General features: G+C 46.1%; 1 protein-coding gene and 1 non-coding gene across 5 annotated transcripts in view; both read right to left on the bottom strand.

The window, feature by feature from the left end:
* The window catches only part of Hmgxb3 (HMG box domain containing 3), a 45,774-nt gene that overhangs the window by 3,368 nt on the left and 24,006 nt on the right, over positions 1–18,400 (bottom strand). For all 4 annotated transcript variants that reach the window (NM_134134.2, NM_178277.1, XM_030250261.1 and 1 more), the window contains 9 exons: positions 17,541–17,639; positions 15,725–15,874; positions 12,603–12,904; positions 11,785–11,912; positions 7,015–7,146; positions 6,147–6,331; positions 2,759–2,978; positions 1,583–1,716; positions 827–943 (listed from right to left, as the gene is read on the bottom strand). In NM_134134.2, the coding sequence (NP_598895.2) occupies positions 827–943; positions 1,583–1,716; positions 2,759–2,978; positions 6,147–6,331; positions 7,015–7,146; positions 11,785–11,912; positions 12,603–12,904; positions 15,725–15,874; positions 17,541–17,639 (1,467 nt within the window). The remainder of the gene's footprint in view (positions 1–826; positions 944–1,582; positions 1,717–2,758; positions 2,979–6,146; positions 6,332–7,014; positions 7,147–11,784; positions 11,913–12,602; positions 12,905–15,724; positions 15,875–17,540; positions 17,640–18,400) is intronic.
* On the bottom strand, positions 3,865–3,969 carry Gm26403. The gene has a single exon (XR_003952716.1). It is a non-coding gene; the product is annotated as a U6 spliceosomal RNA (small nuclear RNA).

Here is an 18,400-nt window from a genome sequence, read left to right on the forward strand (position 1 = left end):
AACTACCAGTACTCTGAGCTCACTGGGCTGAAAAACAGCAGCCTTTGCTATGACAGGACAGGTCTGAGTGTACTGGAGAACTGTGCTGTACCCCTCCCATCTTGTCACCTCCACGGGAAGTGCTCCCTAGTACAGGCCCAGGACAGCACTTGAGTCCCTGGACTGTCCACTGCTTCTCAGAAGGTGACACTGGGCACACAGCACCATGCCCTGAGCAGGTGCTGATCTGTCACAGAGTGTCAAAGCCGCCCCTCCCCCCAGCTTTGTTCCTGTGACTGGCTGCCTCAGCCTCTTTCTCCAGCCAGCTCAGCCTGGCTCTCACAGCACTGTGAACTGGGGTTCCATTCTGACACCTTCCTTGGCCAATTCTGCCATCTGTGCCACAGCTGTGTATATGCAGTCACTTTACCTCCCCATTTCTCATTCAACTCCATCTTCAGAATGAAGTCTCAGGAGCCACTCCCCTCTGGACTCTTTCTTTGTCCCCAGGCCTTGGCCTCCTCTGGCTGCCTAAGGCCGGGCAGGTCCGCCACCACTCTCTGCCTCAGCTCTGTCTGGGTCCTCTGGAGCGAGCATCACAGGCTGTGGTAACCTAACTCCATGACAATAGGAGGACAACTAGGGACAAACGGCCTCCCTGCCGTTTACCACTGGACACTTAGGCAGCACGCAGTAGGGTGTTTAATACATCCTACCTCCTCTCCAGCCCCACAAATGGCAATGACTCTCCAGGTTGCACTGTGATACTAGTCCCAGTCCCACAGGGATGGCTCAGATTCTCTGTGGGCAATTCAACATGAGCAGACTTGCCCGATGCTCCCCTTACCTGATGGGGGCACACTTTGTAGATTTTACCCCCGGTGAAATGAGCTGGGGGAGGTCTGGCTCTGGCTCCATTCTGTACAGATTCATAGAGGGCCAACAAGGAGAAGCAGAGCTGATCCTGGAGAGAAGGGAAGATGCACACGACTCAGGCACAAACGCTAAGGTACCCTGTATCAAACGACTCTCCGAACCCAACGCAAAGGCATCAACTGCTGGGCCTGAGGCCTCGGCGGCCCTTCCTCTAGGCACAGGCTAACATCAGGACGCTCCAAAGGGAGGAGGCTGCCTGACTTGGGCTTGTCCTTTTTTTTTTAAAGTCAGAGAAACGTTCCAAGTGGAGTTAGCATTTGAATCTGAATTTGAAGGAAGCATCTTTTCATTTCAGTAGTAGAGAAAGCGAGGTATGGACAGAGTCCACACACACACATGGCAACAGTCCACGTTCACAGCAGCCATTTTTATGACCCTAAAACCAGTCTGTGTGTGAAGTGTCCTTTATAAGAGCTATGTCAGTTTTCAGTTGTTTTGATTTTAGAAATGGGGTTAACAAGCTTAAAATGTGATTTACCACCATACAGAGTAAGAACCAGGATCAAAAACCCGAGCTCAGACACTACGAGGCTGCTGCTGTATCTGTTTCCTGAGTTCCAGATCCCCTATCCGATACGTGTGCCCAATCATATGGGGCTTACATCCCATACCAAACGGAGTTCAGCTGCCTGCTCCCAAATCCCTAGTCTCCACTCCCAACACTCACCCTCGAGTCTTCTGGGCTAAAGGGGATGTCGCACTGCTCCAGAAGGTACTGTAGTTCCTCCCCACTGTAGGAGCCAAGCTCCTCAAGCTTGCAGGTGCCTTCCTGCAGCAGTCTCACCAAGGCACTGCCGTTGCCTGAAACACAGAACAGTGCTGATGGGATGCGCTGCTGACAGCAACACCACGGCTAGTTCCTCACGCTTGAGACTGAGAACGGGGAGGTGAGACACGCAGGGTGGCAGGCAAGGAGCAGCATGTGTGCATGTATGTGTGTGCTTCACTGATACCTGAAGCATTTACTGAAATGTAGATGCTAGTGAAGGCTCTCACTAGGCCATGGCCCTGAAGCACCTATATTTCATAACAGAGACAGACATTGCTAAGACCCCACAATAGTTCGCCTTTTAACCCACAGTCTGTTTTTAGAAGCAAGAGCTCAGGTGTTTCAGATGTTGTAGTAACAAAAAGAAGAGGAGCTATTATGTTACATTATCTCTATCTGTGACTGCATGCACACACATATATGCACCATGTACGTGCCCGGTGCCTGGAGGTCAGAAAAGGGTAGCAGATCCTTTAGAGCTGGAGTCACAGTGACCATGAGCCACCATGTGCTTGCTGGGCACTGAACTTGGTTCCTCTGCAAAAGCAGCAAATGTTCTTGATCACAAGGCCCAGTGATGTCATTTAAAAACTGTTCTCTACATACTATGCCCCTGACCTAGCTCACAGAGGGCAGAGCTCAGAAGTGAAGTAGCTGAAGTGAGGGAGAGAAACCTCATTAGCTAACACTAAGAAACAATGTTTACAACCAGCCTGTCACATAGAGCACTGACAAAATTAATAATTTGTGTTTCTAGACTTTTAAAAATTAAAACAGATGTATTATATTTGTACAGGAAAACTACCGATTTGTGTAAGCTTCTACCTATAGATGTGACACATGCTGGAGTGTAGGTGTCATTCTGGGTCATAATGTCAAAAGTATTTCTATCAGTTTTGGAGACAGGGTTTATCACATAGTCCTGGCTGGCTGGCCTTGAACTCACAGAGATCCACCTGCCTCTGTCTCCCGAGTGCCAGGATTAAAGGTGTATACTACCATGCCTTGCCACAGCTAGGCACAGTCCTTGACTGACCCATCCTCTTAATTCAAACAGCCACCAGATGGTCTTACCAGGTACTGGCTGCATGTCCTGGGTTTTGTCTTTCTCAGTGTTGACAACCACAGCTCCTCGCATGAGTGGTGGGAAGAAGGGAGCAATAACAGAGGCATCGAACTTGGTGATGGGGATGCTCGCAGGGAACGCAACCTGCTCAATCACTTCCGTCTCCATTGTGGTCCAAAAGTCCTCTACGTTCACCTCACTGGAGCCCAAGAATTCAGGCCAGGTAAACTACAATGTGGTCAAGATTTTAAAAAAGGCAAAAAAAAAAAAAAAAAAAAACACAAAACAAAGATAAACAGGCAAAGTGTATGATCCACAGATTAGTAACAACACAGTATGATCTTTATAACTCACCATGAAATCAAGACTCTGGGAGACCAAAACCTGACAGCTATGCACTACCAAGATACCCCTGAATTTGTCAATTCAATACCAAGCCACTGTTTCTTCCTCTCGCACTATCGTACCCCCCGACCAAATAATAATAAGCCCCTTGCTTCTACAGCTCTGTTCACGGCATGCCCTGTGGTTAAAAGCACTTACTGCTCTTACTGCAGACCTGAGTTTGGTTCCCAGACCAACATCAGGAAGCTCACAACCACCTGGAAGTCCAGCTCCAGAGACTCCAAAGCCTCAGCCCTCCAAAGGCACCTGCACACACCCACACACACCCACACACACCTACACACACCACACACACCCACACACACCTACACACACCTACACACACCTACACGAGATGCAGCTCCACAGAATTAAAAAAAAGAAAAAGAAAAGGAAAAAAAAAAAAAGAAAAAGAAAGGAATGTTGACTTAGGTTTAATTTTCAAACCACAGTCTCAGTTCCTAGCCACCAAGGATAACAGAAGTCGGCTTAGGAGAACTCTATGGTCTGCCAGGGCCTCGTGAGGCCTTTCTTCAGGCTCTCCAGGACATGGACAACACTCAGCTCTTACCTCCCCTCCCGGAGCAAAGCCTTAACTACTACAGGCACCCAGCATTTATGTTAAGCTGCCCCCTTGTCTCTGCAGTCACGGACACCATCTACCTGGCCTCACACAGAGCACAGACAAGCATCCTACTACCGAGTCTCAGTGCTGTGCGACTTTTCTTACAAGCAGTTTAGTTTTTGCTTCAACTAGCATGTCATCCTTGTGCAAGGGCTACACTAATCTCTTCGTCGTTCCAATTATAAAATATGTGCTGTGCTGTTGGAGGACACGGCACCTTACACGGTCCTCCAAGTGTGGCTCTAGCTGTACTGCTCTGATCAGAGCCAGTGGCTGACTCACTAGCTGCAGGGCAGGTGCTGCTTGACAGTGAGGAACTGGCTCAGCATATACACAGCCCTGGATCAAGCTCGAGCACGGAATGTAAATGCTAGGCCACTTTTCAACCTGTACGAGGCATACTCTCAAACTGTGAGACAAAGGCAACCCTTCCATCCTTAGGCTGCTGGTGGCATGTTTCTGTTGAAGCAATGAAGCAAGTCCTAGCCATTCCATCCTTTGAACAGAAATCAGCATACAATAAGAATATGTGCAAGTATAAGCTATGCCCACTCCAAGAAGGCTAAGACAGGAATATGAACAAACAAAACCAACCAAGACAAAACATCATGCTGAGCATACTGGGGCTATTCACCCCACTGCACCTGCCACTTCATGAGCCACTCCTCTAGATACCACGGTGGAACGAGAGACAGAAACCTCACGCCAAGGTAATACCAGTGCGTTAGTCCCACTCTTGTTGCTGTGGCAGAATCCTAAGACAGCAGCTGATGGAGCCGCACCTGCAGTGAGGAAGCAGGTGACTGCTGGTGCTCAGCTTCCCTCTCCTGAGTGCACAGCCCGGCTAGGGGGTGTTTCTACTACAGCAGATCTGCCTAGGAAACACCTTCCAGACATGCCGAGGTTTGTGTTCATGGTGATTCTTAATCCAATTAGTGACCAGCACAAGTAGCATATACCCTTGCTGTAATCAAGGGAAAGTCACCACATGCACACGCACACGGGCAAAATGTGGAGATGGAAGACACAAACACACACACACACACACACACACGCGCACACACACACACACACACACACACACACACACACACACACACACACACACGCACACGGGGAAAATGTGGAGATCAGAGGATTTCTTGTGGTAGTTGGTTTCCACCATGTTGGTACCAACCAAGGGGTGTAACTCAGATCACCAAGCACTTACTAGTGCTTTTAACTACTGAGCCATCTAACCTGCAAACACACTGAGATGCTAGCTCTGCTCCCTGAGATGCCTAGCTCTGATAGTAAGTGTGGCCAGGGCCAGGGTATATTACTACTCCATTTGGTGTTGGACCAGATGCACTATTACTTTATTCATGACTTAGGCATCTATATTTTTAATGTATAATCAGCTCTAGTTTTTTCTATTAAAACGTCTGATTTTAAGGGAAGATGTATTTATTTTTGTGTGTGCACTTATGTAAGGTGCTTCAGACGCCAGATCAGGCACTAGAGCCCTTAGCATGATGGTGAGCTGCCTAGTGTCGGTACTGGGAAATGAACACAGGTTCTCTACAAGAGCAGCAAATCCTCTTAACTGTGACAGGGATCACAGTTGTACCTTGGACTTTTATCACAACCTACAAAACCATCCCGTGTAGACTGTAGTTCAGAACCAACACCAGCTCACACTACCTGCCAAGCACCTCTGGCGGCTCTTCATTTCACTCTTTACCCGTCCTTAAAGAGCTATGTTGCCTATATAGGTAGGGTCCACTCCCACACCCCCAAACCTCACATACTTCATTACTCCCTACATCATCATGACCTGCTATACTGTTCCTATACTGTTTCAGTTCAAGTCTGAGTGAAGAAAACAAACAAAGTCTAGGAGTGTAACTCTTTACGTAGTGTGTCTGCCTAGCATGCATACGGCTCTGGAGTCAATGTCCAGCATCACAAAAAGTAAGTCTGTGTGTGGAATGGAGAGACAGGGAGAGCAGAGCCTGGTGTGGCAGCTCACACCTTCAATCTCAGCATGAGGGAAGCAGAAGCAGGTGGACCTCTGTGAGTTTGGGGGTAGCCTGGTCTGCAAAGTGAGTTTCAGGACAGCCAGGGCTGCTACACTGAGAAACCATGTCTCCAAAGCCAAAAACCAAAAACCAAAAACCAAAACCAACCAACAAAAACCCCAAATGAAACAAAACAAAGAAACCGCCAAACTATGTTGCTCTCTGATGTTTCTCAAATCAAACACTGGGCTGTAGGAGGAAAAAGCCACTGGCCTCACATAGACAGAACTGAAGCCATCTATCCTTGAGATAGCATGAAGCCTGAGGGAAGCTATCCAAGTGACAGGACAGTTTTAAAAGTGGCTATAGTGGCTGAGAGGGACTTACCTCCACACTCTTCAGGGCCAGCACATTCTCTTCATTCCTCTGAGCCATTTCCACTTTGGGGGCCACACCACAGATGCCACAGATCATGTCATTGTAGTCGCGAACAGTGAGACACTCAAAAGCCCAATAGCCATTGCACAACAGCTCCTGCAGCTGGCTCAGCTCCTCTGAGGTCAGGGTCTTCTCTGGAAGGACAGCAAGCAGTCACAGAAGAGACCCTAAAAGCACTAGGGCCAGCCAGGAGCCAGCAAGAACAGCAATCTACAAGTTTTCTGCCCTCCAATTGGAGGGCAGCTACCTTGAACTAATACTGTCTAGGTACTAGATGTCAGTATTGAGGGCTTTGAATACCTAGCTATTTCTTAAGTGATTTTAATTCTTTATGAACCAGGAGTTAGTACTGCCGTCTTTTATGACTAGATAGATACACAGAACCAATTGCTCAAAACAACACTGCCACCAGGTGTCATAGCCAAGCCTTAAACTGTCTCATCTGTCCCACCTGAGACAAAGCACAGGACTAGAGATTGTAGACATGGGACAAGTGAGGAGCAAGCATGAGGACTGCAGATAGAAGACTGACTTCCTAGGTAGGAAAGGATGTGGTCCCTACACCTGGGTCTCCACAGGAGCCTTAAAACTGGGAGACAGAGTGAGTCTGACTAACAGGCTACAAAGCCAAGTTTAGGACTGAAGGACATGGTGCTAAGTCAGTTGTGATTTCTAGCTAAAGGTCCCTGGATGCATGAAAACATTTTCCAAAGTCAATTTGGCATTTATAAAACTCTGAATGAAGACTGGACTACTCTGAACTCCCGGCTAGTCAGAGTACTCAGGACTGAACTGGAAAAGAGGGCAAGACCTTTACCTGTTTGTTCCTGCACAGACTTCAGCACAACACCGACAGACACTCTGGGGTCCTCTCCCAGCTTAATCTGGTTCCGGATTGCGAAAAGTAAGTCCAGGCTGACTAGCAACTTGTTCCCCACATTAAAGAGACCTGCAGGTTAACACAAGCAAAGGGATCACTGTAGCACCAACAGTGCAAGCAAAGGAACGTCTACTACAGAGGACTAAGTCACAACACAGTCGAAACAGAACAATGCAGTGCACCTAAGTGCTCTCATATGAAGTGCTGCATAAGCCACTGCTGAATGAAACACTGTGTGTAACATGTTTTTGTTTTACCCCAATTTCAAAAAAAAAGGGTTCTCTGTCTCCAGCTTATTCTTCCCAGCTCTTACATAATTACAGCATGGACGTCAGGGTGGCCCTCAGCACGGGAAGGTGGGGACCCTAACACAGGCCGTAAGATCACCCTGGTGATAAAAACTCAGGTGAATTTAAATGTGATCAGGTCAGGGTCACTTATACACAACAAGATGCACAACTGTGACATAAACCAATGGAGCGCATGCTCCAGTCACGGAGGTCACAGGGTGGGGAGGGCCTTCCTAGGCACAGTGGTGAAGGCTGAAATCACAGCATCAAAGCTCTGGCCATCCAAAAACAAAACACACAAACAAACAAACAAACAAACAAAAAAACCCAACTAAACAAATGAAACCCTTGGTGTTCTCCAAATCACCACACACGAAAAGACAATAAACTGGGAGAAATCTTACAAAAAGCCAAGGAAAATGAAAACATTCACAAATATAATTCACAATAGAGTAACGTCATCCTAGGGTTATGTAAAAGATCTCTGCCCTATTGATTAATCAAAGAAATAAAACAAAGCAATAAACAACATACCAGTTTTTAATCTGTAATTGGCAAACTTTAGAAAAGCATCCCCCAACACTCTCAGAGCTGATAAAACTGGGTTTGGTGACACCGTATACCAAGTCAACAAACAAGCATCTCTACCAACAGCAAACAGCTGGATCCAACTGTTTAACACTTAAAACAAAACAAATGTAGATATAAGTCTAACAAAATATAAAATTCTTAATGAGAAGGTATTTAATAGAAAAACAGTCTCCAAGGCAAATTAAAACAAAAATGTTAATACAATAAAATGTAAAAAGGAAAGACCATATTTGGATTGGAAGACTTAATACTTTTAAACAATATTCCTCAAACTGGTCTATAAATTCATCAAAGCTCCCATGAAGTTTCTAGCCGGACTATACACACTGATAAACAGACTAGCCAAATGACTCCTGAAGAACAAGGTTGGAGGACTCAAGCTATCTGACAGGACTTATTCTGTGGCTGCAATGGCAGAGGCAGTGTGCACTGGGGCCCACTACGGAAGTATGTGCCCTTAATCTAAGCAGAGGCAGAGAGACCTCAGGAACTTCAAGGCCAACCTGTTCTACACAGCAAACTTCATGAGAGTTAAGGCTACGTTGAGACCCTGTGGTGGTTTGATTATGCTTGGCCCAGGGAATGGCACTATTAGGAGGAAGAAGCGTGTCACTGTGGGTGTGGGCTTTAAGACCCTCGTCTGAGCCGCCTGGAAGCCATTCTTCTCCTAGTGAACTTCAGATGAAGATGTAAAACTCAGCTTCTCCTGCACCATGCCTGCCTGGATGCTGCCATGCTCAACCTTGATGATAATGAACTCAACCTCTGAACCGGTAAGCCAGCCCCAATTAAATGTTGTCCTTCTAAGAGTTACCTTGGCCATGGTCCCTGTTCACAGCAGTAAAGCCCTAAGGCACTGTCTCAAAAAACCAAAAAGACAGAACAAGTAGACAGTGTACACTGGCAAAGATAAACAATGGGACATTCTGGAGCCTTGAAGCAGTCTCGTGGACACAGGGCAAGTGAGGTTCAGGAAGGAAACAGTGGCAAATCAACGGAAAATGGATTGTCCCTCTTACAAAGTCTAGTGCAAAAACTGAACACTCATATGCAACAAATGCACATATCCGGACCTTACACTTTACATAAATGAAGTTAGGTAAAGAGGCTGGAGAGATGGCTCATCAGTTAAGAGCATTCACTGCCCTTGCGGAGGACCTGGGTTTAGTTCCCAGCACCCAGGTTGTAACTCACAACCACCTACACCATCAGTTTCAGGGAATCCAACGTTCTCTTCTGGTCTCCATTGGTACCAATGCCACATCGATCATAGCCATTCATGCAGGCACTCATATATACACACAAGGCATAAACATAAATACATCGTTTTATACAATTAAACAGATGAATCATAGGGGCCGGGAGGGCAATTCCATCAGTACAGTGATGCCCTGATCTAGGCTCAACCCTTGAGGCCATATAAAAACAAACCAACAAGACACTGGGCATGGAGTAGCACACCTTTTATTCCGGAGGTTTTTCGGCCTTCCTGGGCACAGAATAAACCCCAGGAGAATAACCCATTAAGGACTGGGAAGATCTCTCTGTGGGTAAAGTATATGCCATGCCTGAGGGCCTGAGTCTGCATCCCCAGAACCCAGGTAAAGGGGGCATGGCCGTCTATCAGCTCTGCCTCAGCTCTCCCACAGGAACATGGGAGGCAAAGTCAACATAATTCTGGGCAACCCACTCTGTCCCAGGCAGCAGCCAAAAAGAAACTCTGTCTCTAACAAGGTAGAAAGAAAACCAACACCAAGGTTGTCTCCTCTGATCTCCACATGTGCACCATGGCACAAATACACAGAGAAAGAGTAAAATCAAAACAAAACTTCAAAAACTACACATCCACCACTGGTCACTGCGGTAGTATAATGTAATACCGCTGCACACATAATTGGGAGGGCTAAAAACACCACTGTGTGCTGGCATACAGCTCAAACCAAAACGATCGCACAGTGATGGAAGGAAAAGTCACTCTGGAAAATGGTTTGGCAGTCACCTATAATACTAAACATACCATTTGGACCATCATGTACTTCCTTAGAAGAAATGAACATACATGCTCACACACAATCTGTAAACAAGTGCTTATAGCAAATTTGTAATTGCCAAAACGTGGTAGCAATCAAACACCATTCAGCAGGTAGGACAGACTAGCAGGCACATCCACGGGGAGGGGAATTCATTAGTCACTGATAACAAGGCTCTTGCTGACGCACACTAAAACACAGGAACCAGGGTCAGGGGACACAAACTGCTGCTATATTTACATTATATATTATATTTGCTCTCGAGTGAAGGGCACCACAAGAATGAGTTAACAGCTCCCAAACGAGGTGAGTTCAATGTAACAAGAGGCTCGACTGCCTCAGGATTCAGTACATCTGCCAGGACTCACGGAAAATACAACAAAGGAATTCTTTTATTGTTTTGGTTTTATTTTTTGATTTCTTGAGACAGGGTTAATGTGGTTATAGCTGTCTTGGAACTCACTATGTAGACCAGGCTTACCCAGAACTCACAGTGATCATACTATTCCTATATAGCCTATATATACCTGTTTTTGCCTCCTAAGTGCTGGGCACTCTATGTTAATTTAAACAGAATTTTAATTAAAAACAATTTTATTTGTGCATTTAAAGAAAAACCCCAGGGCAGGAAGTTGTAAATCTCGGCAGCTGCCTATAGAAGAACGCAGGAGGTGAAAGAAGCCACGCCTGGAGTTGAGCTGACATGCAGGTCAGCCAGCCACTAAGTAGGAAAGCAACCACGTGTTTGGAGGGAGCTGCAGGGAAAGAGACCAGAGAACCAGAGAAAGCCAGCCTAGGAAAGAGGAAAGGAAAAGCTGTCTACAGTTTAGCATGGTGAATAAAGGGCAGCTGAAATACAGCAACGCCACTTTTGAGAATGAGTCCACAAGAAACAGACAGGCATTAATTCTTCAACAGTAAAGACTGTAGAGCAGAGTCCCCATTATCCTTTTTAGAGGTTGTTTCTCTATCCGCTGGCAGAGGAAGGAGTTGATGCTAAACCATTAAATTAAGATAGCACGCTCTGCATACCCAGTGTGCTCTCTTCAGAGAAACTAGAGTGCTACACACGTCTCTAGCCCTGACTCTGTAGACAATGAACATGCCTGAAGAACAGAGTTGTGGCAAGAGTTTTTTCCTTAGGTAGGATCACGTTGGTTTCTCTAACTTGTGTATTTACCAGCTTTTTTCTTAAAATGAAGATCTGCTTTGAGACAGGGTCTCATTAAGTAGACCTGACTGGCCTAGAACTCACTAAGCACACCAGGCTGGTCTCAAACTTACAGAACTCCACTTGTGCTTCCTGAAGGCTGGAGTTAAAAAGTGAGCTGAGAGCTGTATTTTATTTTATTTTATTTATTTATTTATTTATTTATTTATTTTATTTTTTATTTTTTTCATTTCATTTCATTTCATTTCATTTCATTTTATTTTATTGGTTTCTCAAGACAGGGTTTCACTGTGTAGCCCTGGCTGTCCTACAATTCTACTTATAAACCAGGCTGGCCCCAAACTCAGAGATCCGCCTACCCCTGTCTCCCCAGTGCTGGGATTAAAGGTTATGTCAGTACTGATTGGCGAGTGGTGTTATTTTTAAACTATCTTGGTTGTGAAGGGTTATTACTGCTCCACTTCCCACCCCCGACTGTTGCTGGAGCAGAGGCAGTCAGGGCAAAGACCGATTCTTCAGAAGCTGCTAAGATGGGTGCAGTGGATGGAGGAACCAAGCACAGACCAGTAAGGTGGCTCCCAAACCTGATCTGGGGTGCTTGAGGACATAGAAGGTTGGCACCTACCTGTGTAGATGTCCGTGAAGCTGTGCAAGGCCAAACAATGAGGGTTCAGACACATCTTCACCTGGGCAGTCACCACCTGTAGCCGGTTAGCTGTCAGGAGCCAGCATTCTTGGGGCCCGGCCAGAGAGCTAGTACCCAGAAGAAAACCAGAAGGGAAATCAGCCTCTTTATGCAGGCCACGGGCTACGGTCAGAAGCAAAACTCTGCAACCAGCAAAAGAATGTGCTGACCTTTGTTTCCAAGAGATTCTAGGTGAATGTCTCCACTTCATTGAGATCTAAGCTCTGAAACTGTACTTACAAGGAATTCTAACTCTCGCATTATTATAGGAGTCAAGTGATTTCCACGTCAAACTCAAACAAATTCTATGCTAAGCAGGCCAGATATTATCTAAACCCTAGGCAGGCTGGTGATAACAAACTTTACGCATGTCTAAATTGACTGCTAATTGAAGAGAAGAAAAATGTAAAAAATATTTATCATATTGGTATGTTTTGCCTGCATGTATGTATGCACACCATGTGCATGCTGTCTGGTGCCATGGAGGTCAGAAAAGGGCATCAGATTCCTTGGAACTGGAATTACAGATAGTTATGAGCTGCCATGGGAGTGCTGGGAATTGAATTGGGGTCCCTTATAAGAGCAAGAATTGCTCTTAACCTCAGAGCAAACTCCAGTCCCTAATTGCTAATTATTTTCCCATCGGCCATTGAGAAGGTGAAGGAAATCTATGGGAAGCACAAGGTAACATCTTCTCAGGTTCTAACTGTCACGCTGTCTGAGAAAGAGGCAGCGTGGCAGAGTGAAGTAATGCTTACTTGTGTCCCCCTTTGAACAATGGGCTGCTACAGAGAAGGCACTGCGTGGATGGAGACTCATAATAATTCGACCAAGAGGTCTGCTCGATGGTGACTGTCTCCTCACTCACGTTGGACAGGATAAGTCGAGAGCTATTTAGTTCATGAATCAAGGCAAAGACCTCAGCCAGCTCTGACTCGTTCTCAGGAATCTGCAGGACTTTCCGCAGCAGCTGCAGTGTGGACTGACGCTGGACCTCCCTCTGGGTTGGGTTCAGGGCTTCTGTGGTACTTGGCACATCGGGGTGTGGTGAGCTCGCCTCCTGAGGAAGAGCAGGTCAAGTCACCAAGCAGAGGTTAGAGATGGCCTCAGGAGAGTCATCAGTGAACAAAGAGCAGAGGGGTGGGCCCATGACTCAGGGTGGGAAATAACGTTTCTCAGTTCTGCTAATAACTCCTCATACTGCCAAAAGCTCTCTGGGACTCGGGTTTTCTACCAATAAAGCAAATCTCCTGGCAACAGATTTAACTGTTAGCTCCCACTCACTGGGAGGATAAGAGACCTGGGGTTCAGTTCTGGAGAGGACACTGTGGTTATACATGTGGGACCCTGAGGCAGTTTGATTTTTCAGAAACTTGGTATCTTCATCTGTGAAACAGAGGACAAAAATACAAGCAATCGCAGGAGGCGTGCGAAGAGATGGCAGAGATGAGGGCAATTCTCTAGAATCCCCTCCCTCTGCTCACTGCTCCTGCCAGGCATGGAAAACAGTGTTCTGGTGCTGGCACTGCAACATGCAGGCAGACTGACCTACGGGCTACCACGACTGCACTGTTAGAGATGGACAGCAACCCCAAACCCACCTACCTTCCAGAGAGGCAGGCAAGCCCAGGGGAAGTGAGTGAATTGAATGGGGGGAGTTCTGTTCACTAATCACTACCTTGAGGTACTGAGGCCACTTTCCCTGCTCCAGTGAAAAGGTACGAAGGATGCTCAAAGTCGGCTTTTTTACCATGCACTTTTCCGGAATGGGTCTTTGGTGCTATAATCTTGGTGGTTTATATCCTTCCAGAATTCATGTCAAAAGCCTAACACTTGGTAGAGGTGGGACCTCAGGAGGTGATGAGTCACGGCCAAGCCTCATGAGGACAAGACAGGAAGACTACAGATTTAAGGCCAATGCTGTTCAACCAATCGAATGTATCAGGGAAGCTCTCTGTACCTTTTATTGTGTGATGACAAAGCAAGAGGGTGCCACATAGAAGCTAGAAGGTGAGCCCTAGTCAGACACTGAGTTCTGTTAGCATCTTGGATATTTCAGCTTCCACAACTCTAAAATACAAATTTCTTCTATTTAAAGAAACATTTTCTACTGATCTTTCAGCACCGCTGTACAGATTCATTTAGATATGGCAAGTCATCCAAGCAGCAAAGTGCCTGTGATTCAGCGAGGACGAGGAGTGGAAGTATCAACACTTATGGATCTGGACTACAGAAAGTCTTTGTCTTCAATGCTGGGTGGCTTGAGGGTAAGAAGAGCTTTGTACACGTCCGGGACAGGGTTCTGAGTGGGCCTCCTGCCTTCCCCATGCTCCCTGATGCAGCCTTCACTGCCGTCTTCAGTCAACACGACTCATCTGAACTCACCTCGGAGACGCCCCTCTGGATGTGAGGGTGTTTCCAGAGAAGCTAACTGAGGAGGGAAGATCAACCTGAAAATGTACAGACCCCTTTCTTCCAACCCACAAGCTGAGTGCCCTACTGAATAAAGAGGAAAAAGGAGACCAGAGAGATGGCTCATCAGGTTAAGACACTGGACACCAACTGTGACAGCCCGAGTTTGATCCCAGTAGCTCACATGGTGGAAGGAGAGAATATACCCCATAAGCTGTAAGGTGCCAGTCAGGGCAACACTAGCATTCCTCTTGAATCCTGATCATCGAAGTCGCAGTGGCAGAGCCTCCGGCTATTCTGCCACCCACCTTCCTGGTCACAACAAACTGTAGCCCTTAAACTAAACCTTGAGCAAAACAGTCTCCTCTTTTTTTTTTTTTTCTTTTCTTTTTGAGGCAGGGTCTCACTATGTAGCCCTGGCTGTCCTGGAATTCACTATGTAGATCAGGCTAGCCTCATACTCCAGAGATCCACCAAGTGCTGGATTAAAGACATGGCCTACCAGCTAGGCCTTTCCTCCTTTAAGGTGCTTCTTGCCAGGCATTTGGTCAGAGCAATGAGGGGAGGTAACTAACACAGTCAGTGACCCCGACTGATGAGCACGGGGACCTGCTTGCCTATTGATTCTCCAAACCAGCAAGAGACCTGGGTTATAGACCTCTGTAGAAGCTAACTGCCAAATAACAAGAGGATGTTTTCTTTGCTAAGAACAACTTCTGTCTCCCTGCCTGTAATTGTATGGTTCCTTATTTTTCTCCTGCACTAGACTGAAAGTGCCTCAGGGAAGGGGCAGTTGGCAGTCATCTCTGAACACCTGGCTCATATGGATGAATGAATGGCCGTGAAAGAGAACATATCATCAGAACGGGCTAGAAGGCCACGGATTCCCCGACTCCCTGCTGCAATGAGACCGAGTCACATTATTCCTTTGGAACCAGAGATGAGAGCAGAAGGACCAAAGGCCACTCTGGCCAAGAGATGGTAATTTTAATTACAAGAGTTGCAAGTACAGGTCATACATGGAACTTGAAAGGTACAAAGATTCTATCTTTACAAATGGGTTAATCCATGATAAATTAACGGATCCAAGTTACTTTAGGATACCTCTGTTATGAAGTGAGGTCCTTTCTCTACCATGTTACAATACAGAGAAAACCCCCATCAGACACTAAGCAGATCTCAACCAACACCTTCTTCTTGAATTCTCAGCCTCCAGAACTCTAAGTACACAACCCACCTCTGTATTAAATTATCCAATTCAGGATACTTTGTTATAGAAGCATAAAGCGGACTAGGTCATCAACCAAGTCCCATTTTGGCATCGAGGACAAGGCCCAGAGAGAAGTTATTTTGTTAAGTTCAGAACCTACAACCTTGTCCTGATGATGACAGTAACCACTAACCATGTATTAAAGTCCAAAGCATAACTCAAGTCCAAGGTAAGTAAGTGTTTAGGGAAGGAACTCACAATGGCCTTTGGAGTTTTCTCAGTCCTGTCTTTGGCAAGGTTGAAACCACAGCTGGGACAAATCCGAGGTTTGTGTCGGTTGGTGTAGACATAGCTACAGGAGGGATTTTTGCACTTTCCCCGTCCTCTCGATGTAGCCAGGCCCAAATCCTAAAAAAAAAAAGCCAAGACCTATGTTTAAACTACAAAAATTAGACTGAACTTGAACAGAACCAAAAACCAGGGTGGCCAGGTATTAGTGTAAAGGAAATGACAAATCAAATCAGATTTAGCCTAATTTCTAAAGATTCTCCCTCTTTCTCTTTCAGTAAAAGATGCAAATCTAGTCCTTCTCTATCTGTGAAACAAGGGAGTTGACTCCAACATTCAGAAACTCAAGCCCCTGGCTGTGTGGTGCACAGCTGTACTCAGCACTTGGGAAGGGAGAGAAGAGCAGGAGTCCAAGGCTGGTCCCAATGACTCCACAGCAAGCTCAGGGCCAGCCTGAGCTCCATAAGACCCCGCCTCAAAAAAAAAAAAAAAAAGGAAGAGACAGATGGCTCAGCAGTGATGTAAAATGCCCAGAGGTCAGAACTCTAGAATCCAAATAAATACCAAGTAGGTGTGGCAGCTCACTTGTAACCCCGGCAATGGAAGGCAGAAATGGGGTTTCCCAGAGCAAACTAGCTAGCAGGATGAACTGTATCAGGGACCTCTAAAACGTCTTGGCATCAACCTTGAGCTGGTTCTGGCCCTGTGTCTGTCTGTCTGTCTGTCTGTCTGTCTATCTGTCACTTGTCTCTTACACACCAACGACACTTTCAAGGCTGGCTAGGCTAGTGCTACAGAGTGAGTTCAAAGCCAGCCTAAAAAACAGTCTTGTCTCAAAATCATTTAGAAAGCACTGCGAATAGGTGGTGCACACGCCTTTAATCCCAGCACTTAGGAGGCAGAGGCAGGCAGATCTCTATATGAGTTTGAGGTTAGCCTGGTCTACAGAGTGAGTTCCAGGATAGCCAAGGCTACAAAGAGAAACCCTGTCTTCAAAAACACCAAACAAAAGGTGGTAAGGGTGTATGTAGTGCAGTTTGGTCATGGCGCAAGGTTATGGGTTCAACCCCAGCTCTGGAAACAGTGCGACAGGGAGGCAGGGAGACTCCTGTGCCGTGAGCCAGACAGGCTGCTTCAAAAGCTCTCAGACCCACTAAGGTGATTACTTTTTATCTTTGTGCTTTAGAGAAGAAATGTGTATTACTTCCTAAGTTTGTTTGTGAACATATCCGTCCCCCGGTCTCTCTCTAACTTTAGTTTATGGGTGGGGGTGTTTTGCCTGAATGTCTGTCTGTGCACCACCACATGTGTGACTGGTGCCTGCGGAGGCCAAAAGTAGGTGTCAGATTCTCCAGTACTGGAGTTACTAACAGCTCTGAGCTGTCATGTGGGTGCTGGGAATCAAACCTGGATCCTTTGGAAGAGCAGCCAGTGCTCTTAATCAGTGAACTATCTCTCCAGTCCCAAAATCCACTTTCTAGGTTAACATATTATCTCTAGACTGGATTCTGATCTCTGACTACTCTTTAAAAATGTTCTGGCCCATACTTTATATCTACCTGAAAACAAACAAACACACACACACACACACACACACACACACACACACACACTCACAGCACAGTCCCCCAGCAGCTACCATTGTGTCACTGATGGGCTGTTGCCCCTGATGCACTCACTTCCTGCTACCGCTCCTGGCACCCCCCCCCCCCCGCACCCCCCCATTCCAACAAACCTTCAAGCACAAATGAACACAACTTCCCAGCAGTAGGACACACTCACGTACCAGCGTGACAGTGCAGCTATACTTATACGGAGGGAACAGGTCAGGCTTGACCTCTACGATTTTCAACTGTGGGGTCCTGCTGCTTGCGCAGTTGGATAGCTGTGGATCAGAGTAAGTCAGTCAGTGTTGGCTCTGCGCCTTACACAAAATCATCAGGTCGTGGGTCCTGAAACAACTTGAAATAACTTCTGAAAAAAAACTACAGAAACCTATGTCCCAAATGCACCGTAAGAATGCTTTCTGGCAGTCACCAGTACACCAAAGACTGAATGTCAGATTCAGGTCTATGGGCTGCCACACTTCTGTGTAGCTTTGAACTACAGATTTACACCTGCTTTGGGGCAATAAGATTTGTAATAGCTGTTCATATAAATACATAACTAAAAACAGCACAGAAGGAAGTCTGAGGTCTATCTGCTAAGCTGTCACGAAACAAATGGAAGATTATTGTTTTCCCCCTTTACCAAGATCTACAAATAGTTTATAAGAAATGCATATATAATGCTTATATAATGAAAAGATATGGCATTGTAAATTAAAACGATTCGCTAACAGCGAATTTAAGTTGATAATTGGTTTATGAGAAACAGAGATGTGACTTTTCAAACTGAACAATGTTGCTGAGCAAAAGGAACTCTTCACAGAAGGACTGAAGATTTGTCTAGTGACAGAGGCACTTGAAGTGACAGCAGGAGTCTCACTGGACTTCTTTGTACCCAAGACCCATATACAACAGCAGCTGTCACTGCAACTGGGCCACGAACAGAACACTGTCCAGTTAAACTTGTCAAGACAAATTCAGAGCAGTCGGAGAAAGTTACCCAACAAAAAGCATGGAAGAAAGATGGTGGGTGGGTTTT

The sequence above is a fragment of the Mus musculus genome, chromosome 18 (genome assembly GCF_000001635.26).
Source record: "Mus musculus strain C57BL/6J chromosome 18, GRCm38.p6 C57BL/6J".
NCBI classification, from domain to species: domain Eukaryota; kingdom Metazoa; phylum Chordata; class Mammalia; order Rodentia; family Muridae; genus Mus; species Mus musculus.